This window comes from Mizuhopecten yessoensis, unplaced genomic scaffold (genome assembly GCF_002113885.1).
Source record: "Mizuhopecten yessoensis strain PY_sf001 unplaced genomic scaffold, ASM211388v2 scaffold10777, whole genome shotgun sequence".
NCBI lineage: Eukaryota > Metazoa > Mollusca > Bivalvia > Pectinida > Pectinidae > Mizuhopecten > Mizuhopecten yessoensis.
Genome location: NW_018408716.1, coordinates 13,774 through 21,701, shown reverse-complemented (window position 1 = coordinate 21,701; position 7,928 = coordinate 13,774). Strand labels below are relative to the sequence as shown.

General features: G+C 41.6%; 1 protein-coding gene across 4 annotated transcripts in view; it reads left to right on the top strand.

Moving 5' to 3' along the window:
• The window catches only part of LOC110462383 (villin-1-like), a 121,273-nt gene that overhangs the window by 99,596 nt on the left and 13,749 nt on the right, over positions 1 to 7,928 (top strand). For all 4 annotated transcript variants that reach the window (XM_021516324.1, XM_021516322.1, XM_021516323.1 and 1 more), the window contains 3 exons: positions 513 to 568; positions 3,344 to 3,437; positions 4,482 to 4,571. In XM_021516324.1, the coding sequence (XP_021371999.1) occupies positions 513 to 568; positions 3,344 to 3,437; positions 4,482 to 4,571 (240 nt within the window). The remainder of the gene's footprint in view (positions 1 to 512; positions 569 to 3,343; positions 3,438 to 4,481; positions 4,572 to 7,928) is intronic.

Below are 7,928 nucleotides of genomic sequence, written 5' to 3'. Positions count from 1 at the left end.
TGTCCTTTGTTAGCATGTGTGTTGGCCCTCTTTACTTACTGTCCTATGTTAGCATGTGTGTTGGCTCTCTTTACTTACTGTCCTGTGTTGGCCCTCCTTACTTACTATCCTGTGTTGGCCCTCGTTACTTACTGTCCTGTGTTGGCCCTCTTTACTTACTGTCCTGTGTTGACTCTTTTTACTTACTGTCCTGTGTTGACTCTCTTTAGTTACTGTCCTGTGTTGGCCTCGTTACTTACTGTCCTGTGTTGGCCCTCTTTACTTACTGTCCTATGTTAGCATGTGTGTTGGCCCTCCTTGCTTACTGTCCTGTGTTAGCATGTGTTGGCCCTCCTTGCTTACTGTCCTGCGTTAGCATGTGTGTTGGCCCGCCTTGCTTACTGTCCTGTGTTGGCCCTCCTTGCTTATTGCCTTTTTTTGTGTGAGGTTAATGTCACTTCTGTAATAGTTTAGGAGGAGCAAAAGGGATTATGGCTGTCCATACTTACTCTGTTCTTATCCCCATATTTTAGGGCTGTACTGGAGATGAAAGGGAAATGGCCAAAAAGATTTGCACACGTTATTCTCGGTAAGTAATCATTATTATGTTTTTTAGCTCACCTGCCCGAAGGGCAAGTGAGCTTATGCCATGGCGCAGTGTCCGTCGTCCGTCCATCCGTCCGTTAAAACGCTACTTGTCCTGAACGTCCCATAGGTTTTGACCAAATTTGGTCAGAAGCATCTTTGGGGGAAGGGGAACTCTTGGGCCTCTTGTTTCTGAAACTTAAACAATTTAGGAATATTACACGCTCGTCTTGGACAAGAATTCACATTTTGTGTTTTACAATACATAATCCAAATTGGTGTAAGGGCCATAACTCTTCTAAGTTACATTGTAGTCTAATGTGAAATGTGGGGGCTGAGGGGCGGGGCCCAATAGGGGAAATATAGCAAATTCTTTAAAATCCTTCTTCTTCTGTAGGAAATTGTTCCAGATTTGGTCAGAAGCATCCTTGGGGGATGTGGAACAAATTTTGTATAAATGGTGGGTCTGGCCCCCCTGGGGGCTGAGGGACGGGGCCCAATAGGGGAAATATAGCAAATTCTTTAGAATCCTTCTTCTTCTGTAGGTATGAAAGGATTTGTTCCATATTAAGTCTGAATCATCCTTGGGTGAAGGGAACCAATTTTGTATAAACCATGGGTCTGGCCCCCCTGGGGCCTGAGCGGCGGGGCCCAATAGGAGAAACAAAGCAAATTCTTTGAAATCCTTCTCATTCTGTAGGAATGAAACGATTTGTTCCATATTTCCTCTGAAGCATCCTTGGGGGAAGAGGAACCAATTTTGTATAAACCATGGGTCTCGCGCCCCTGGGGCTTGAGGGTCGAGGTCCAATAGGGGAAACATAGCAAATTAGTCTTTAAAATCCTTATGGCATGGTGCGGCGTCCGGCCGGCGTCCGTCCGGCGTCAACTTTTTACTTTAAACAACTTCTTCTCAGTAACCAAAAGGCCTAGGGTAATGATATTTGGCCAGAAGCATGCTTGGATGAAGGGCTACCAAGTTTGTTCAAATAAATGACCTTCATCAATTTTCAAGGTCACAGGGGTCAAATATGTTAAAATCTTTAAACAACTTCTTCTGAATAACCAAGAGGCCTAGGATGATGATATTTTGCCAGTAACATGCTTGGATGAAGGGCTTCCAAATTTGTTCAAATGAATGACCTTGCCTTATATTCAAGGTCACAGGGGTCAAATATGTTAAAATCTTTTAAACAACTTCTTCTGAATAACAGAGAGGCCTAGGGTGATGATATTTGGCCAATAACATGCTGGGATGAAGGGCTACCAAGCTTGTTCAAATAAATGACCTTGACTTATATCCAAGGTCACAGGGGTCAAATATGTTAAAAACTATTAAACAACTTCTTCTGAAAAATCAAGAGGCCTAGGGTGATAATATTTGACCAGTAACTTGCTGGGATAAAGGGCTAACAAGTTTGTTCAAATAAATGACCTTGACCCACTTTCAAGGTCACAGGGGTCAAATATGTTTAAAACCTGTAAACAACTTTTTCTGAATAACCGAGAGGCCTAGGGTGATGATATTTGGGCTGTAATATGCTGGGATGAAGGGCTATAAAGTTTGTTCAAATGAATGACCTTCATCAATTTTCAAGGTCACAGGGGTCAAATATGTTAATATCTTTAAACAACTTCTTCTGAATGACCAAGAGGCCTAGGATAATGCCAGTAACATGCTGAGATGAAGGACTACCAAGTTCAAATGAATGACCTTGACATATATATTTTAAGGTCACAGGGGTCAAATATGTTTAAAACCATTGAATGACTTCTTCTTAATAAGCATAAGGCCAAGGGTGATGATATTTGGCCATTAACATGCTGGGATGAAGGACTACCAAGTGAATGACCTTCGCCCATATTCAAGGTCACAGTGGTCAATATATGTNTTAATACCAGGTGAGCGATGCAGGCCCATTGGGCCTCTTGTCTTCTGTAGGAATGAAAAGATTTGTTCCATATTTGGTCTGAAGCATCCTTGGGTGAAGAGGAACCAATTTTGTATAAACCGTGGGTCAGGCCCCCCAGGGGCCTTAGGGGTGGGCCCAATAGGGGAAACATAGCAAATTATTCTTTAAACACCTTCTTATTCTGTCGGAAAGACAGGATTTTGTCCAAGTTTGGTATGAAGCATCCTTGGGTGAAGGGGAACCAATTTTGTATAAACGGTGTGTCTAAACCCCTGGAAGCAGAGAGGCGGGGCCCGATAGGGGAATTAGAGGTTAAACCTTTAAAATCCTTCTTCTACCATAGAGATTAAGGGATTTTATCCTAATTTAGTCTGGAGCATCCTTAGGCCAAGGGGAACCAACTTTGTATAAGCGGTTGGTATGGTCTCCCAGGGGGCAGAAGGGTGGGGCCCAATAGGAGAAATAGAGGTATAACCTTTAAAATTTAAAATTTAGTCTGGAGCATCCTTGGGCCAAGGGGACTTAATTTTGTATAAACAGTGGTTAACAAAGGCGAAATTTATCATTACAACAAAAATTTGTAAACAAAATAATATAGATAATAATTAAATATGAAGGGCATTTATAATTAGGTGAAAATGGATTTTACCGTTGATGGCAAAAATTTGACAAATTCCCCGGTGTACAGTATACATAAAGAGTTCAACACAGGAATGATATCGAATCGACCCTGCTCTGGTCAATTCAAGTGTCACCTGGGTTCAGATCTAGGTCAAACTTTTATGTAACCAGGCTGATACTTTTACACAAAAACATGTTGTGTTTTTAAAACAGTTTGTGTACAGAATCTCCTTTTTGGTTTAAAGTAAGCCAGATATGGTTTTCGAAGGCCAGGAGAAGAAAGACTTTTGGACTTTACTGGGAGGACAGGAGGATTATCCTAGTGAGAAACGTTTACAGGTAAGACTAACATAAAGGTAAGGTTGTAATATACAGGTAACAATGTAACATACAGGTAACGATGTAACATACAGGTTATGATATAACATACAGGTAACGATATAACATACAGGTAAGGTTGTAACAAACAGGTAACGATATAACATACAGGTAACGATGTAACAGACAGGTTACGATGTAACATACACGTAACGATATAACATACAGGTAACGATGTAACAGACAGGTTACAATGTCACATACAGGTAATGATGTAACATACAGGTAACGATGTAACATACACGTAACGATGTAACATACAGGTAACGATGTAACATACAGGTTACAATGTCACATACAGGTAATGATGTAACATACAGGTAACGATGTAACATACAGGTTATGATGTATCATGCAGGTGACGATGTAGCATACAGGTAACGATGTAATATACAGCAGGTAACGATGTAACATACAGGTAACGATGTAACATACAGGTTACGATGTAACATACAAGTTAAGATGTAACATACATGCAAGGATGTAATTTACAGGTAAGGTTGTAACATACATGTTAGGATGTATCATACAGGTTAGAATGTAACTTACAGGTTAGGATGTTACATACAGGTAACGATGTAACATACAGGTTTAGGATGGTACATACAGGTTAGAATGTAACATACAGGTTAGGATGTTACATACAGGTAATGATGTAACATACAGGTTAGGATGTTACATACAGGTAACGATGTAACATACAGGTTTAGGATGTTACATACAGGTTAGAATGTAACATACAGGTTTAGGATGTTACATACAGGTTAGGATGTAACATACAGGTTAGGATGTTACATACAGGTTAGAATGTAACATACAGGTTAGGATGTTACATACAGGTAATGATGTAACATACAGGTTTAGGATCTTACATACAGGTTAGAATGTAACATACAGGTTTAGGATGTTACATACAGGTTAGGATGTAACATACAGGGAAAAATGACATGGTACTGATGCAGGTTTTGCCATACACCACTTTCTAATGCTTGGTTTTGTCTACAGATGTCTGAGGAAGTACGAGCACCAAGGCTGTTCCAGCTTTCAAATGCATCTGGGAACCTCAAAGCCAGCGAGATCCCTGACTTTACACAAGTAAGTTCAATCCCTGCTGTATGATTGTTTACCCTTTAACTTTATAAACGCTATCAGGATAGTCGTATATTACATTATCATACGAGTTGATGGGCAGTGTCCACTCAATAAAAGGTTATGAAGTTATGTAATTCTGTAAAAAAAACAATTCTTAGGCCACACAAATTTGAAAAATAGTTCTTCGGGAATTACCTCTGTTAAAATCTGAAAAAAATTGAGAACTTTTTACCACTCCTCAAAAATATATCGGAATTCCAGATTTTTTCAATCTGTTTTAATTTTCCACATTGCTAATTTAGGTCGCTTTGACACTTGAATCGCAAGTAAAGTGAAGCGTTTTGATGATGCAGCTGAAAACCAAGAAAGAGAGAAAACGTGCTGGTCTATTTTCAAACAAATTTTTTCATTTAATAGGATTTAATAGGATATCGGTGGACTATTTAGTCTGAAGCATCCTTGGGTGAAGGGGAACCAATTTTGTATAAACCGTAGGTCTGGCCCCCCAGGGGCCTGAGGGGTGAGGCCCAATAGGGGAAACATAGCAAATTATTCTTTAAAATCCTTTTTCTTCTGTAGGAATGTAAGGATTTGTTCCATATTTGGTGTGGAGCATCCTTGGGTAAAGGAAAACCAATTTTGTGTAAACGGTGGGTGTGGCCCCCCTGGGACCTGACGGGCGGGGCCCATTAGGGGATATAGAAATAAAACCTTTATAATTCTTCTTCTACCATATGGATTGAGGGATTTTATCCTAATTTAGTCTTGTGGCCCCATGGGAACAGAAGGGCGGGGCCCAATAGGGGAAATAGAGGTAAAACCTTTAAAATCCTTCTTCTACCATAGGGGATAAGGGATTTTATCCTAATTTAATCTGGAGCATCCTCAGGCCAAGTGGACTCAATTTTGTAAAAGCAGTGCGTGTGGTCTCCCAGGGGGCAGAAGGGAGGGGCCCAATAGGAGAAATAGAGATAAAACCTTTAAAATCCTTCTTCTACCATAGGGGTTAAGGGATTTTATCCTAATTTAATCTGGAGCATCCTCAGGCCAAGGGGACTCAATTTTGTAAAAGCAGTGGGTGTGGTCTCCCAGGGGGCAGAAGGGTGGGGCCCAATAGGAGAAATAGAGGTAAAACCTTAAAAATCCTTCTTCGACCATCGGGAATAAGGGATTTTATCCATATTTAGTCAGGAGCATCCTTGGACCAAGGGGACACAATTATGTATAATTGGTGGGTATGACCCCCCCTAGGGGCATAGGTTGGGGCTGTGTTTGAAGTTTGTTCTTGCTTTTTCTTAAGTACTGGATGGATCTTTCTGAAATTTCATAAGTACTTACAGCACCTACCATGGAGTGCTATATCTTTACTTCATACCATTTAATTTAAACATATTCAGGTGAGTGAGGGCCTCTTGTTATATAACTGTGATATAGTTGATCCAAATAAGTATTTTCATGCGTGTTTAGATGTCCATGTGAGTTCTTGTTATTACTCAAATTATTAGTATGTTTTGGTAATAGTTTATTTGATATCATTATTTGTGAAATTGTTTTTACTATCATTTTCAAATGATTGTAATTTTTCTCCCCATGTTATAATGGGATCAATAAGCATTATAACGTTTTGTTTTAGTTCATAATTTCAAATCATCCTGCATCCATGGTCCGTCTGTCCGTCATTCTGTCCATCCTTAAACAATTCTTGTTAGCGCTATTTCTAATAAAATATTGGAGGAATATTTCTCAAATTTCACATACAGGTTTCCCATCATCCCTAGTTATGCATATAGTTCTTTGGAACTGATTGCAAAACTAAATGGGCCGACAGGCAGCCATCTTGAATTTGAGAGTTAGTTGGGGGGGGGGGGGGGGGGGGGGGGGGGGGGGGGGGGGCTTTCTCAAATTTTACATAAAAGTTCACCATGGTCCCTAGTTATGCATATTTAATTTGGGGATGGGGAAAACCAAGATGGCCAAAGGACGGCCATCTTGAATTTGAGAATGAAAGTTTGTTAGCGTTATTTCTTAGAATTTTCAGGAGGGGTCTTTCTCAAACACATGAAGGTTCCCAATGGCTCCTAGTTCCCAATGGTTCCTAGTTCCCCATGGTTCCTAGTTCCCAATGGTTCCTAGTTCCCCATGGTTCCTAGTTCCCCATGGTTCCTAGTTCTCCATGGTTCCTAGTTCCCCATGGTTCCTAGTTCCGCATGGTTCTTAGTTCCCCATGGTTCCTATTTATCAATGGTTCCTAGTTCCCCATGGTTCCTAGTTCCCAATGGTTCCTAGTTCCCAATGGTTCCTAGTTCCCCATGGTTCCTAGTTCCCCATGATTCCTAGTTCCCCCATGGTTCCTAGTTCCCCATGGTTCCTAGTTCCCAATGGTTCCTAGTTCCCCATGGTTCCTAGTTCCCAATGGTTCCTAGTTCCCCATGGTTCCTAGTTCCCAATGGTTCCTAGTTCCCCATGGTTCCTAGTTCCCAATGGTTCCTAGTTCCCCATGGTTCCTAGTTCCCAATGGTTCCTAGTTCCCCATGGTTCCTAGTTCCCAATGGTTCCTAGTTCCCCATGGTTCCTAGTTCCCAATGGTTCCTAGTTCCCCATGGTTCCTAGTTCCCAATGGTTCCTAGTTCCCCATGGTTCCTAGTTCCCAATGGTTCCTAGTTCCCCATGGTTCCTAGTTCCCAATGGTTCCTAGTTCCCCATGGTTCCTAGTTCCCCATGGTTCCTAGTTCCCCATGGTTCCTAGTTCCCAATGTTTCCTAGTTCCCCATGGCTCCTAGTTCCCCATGGTTCCTAGTTCCCAATGTTTCCTTGTTCCCCATGGTTCCTAGTTCCCCATGGTTCCTAGTTCCCCATGGTTCCTAGTTCCCAATAGTTCCTAGTTTCCAATGTTTCCTAGTTCCCCATGGTTCCTAGTTCCCAATGGTTCCTAGTTCCCAATGGTTCCTAGTTCCCCATGGTTCCTAGTTTCCAATGGTTCCTAGATCCCCATGGTTCCTAGTTCCCAATGGTTCCTAGTTCCCAATGGTTCCTGGTTCCCCATGGTTTCTGGTTCCCAATGGTTCCTAGTTCCCCATGGTTCCTAGTTCCCAATGGTTCCTAATTCCGCATGGTTCCTAGTTCCGCATGGTTCCTAGTTCCCCATGGTTCCTAGTTCGCAATGTTTCCTAGTTCCCATGGTTCCTAGTTCCCAATGGTTCCTAGTTCCGCATGGTTCCTAGTTCCGCATGGTTCCTAGTTCCCCATGGTTCCTAGTTCCCAATGTTTCCTAGTTCCCATGGTTCCTAGTTCCCAATGGTTCCTAGTTCCCCATGGTTCCTAGTTCCCAATGGTTCCTAGTTCCTCATGGTTCCTAGTTCC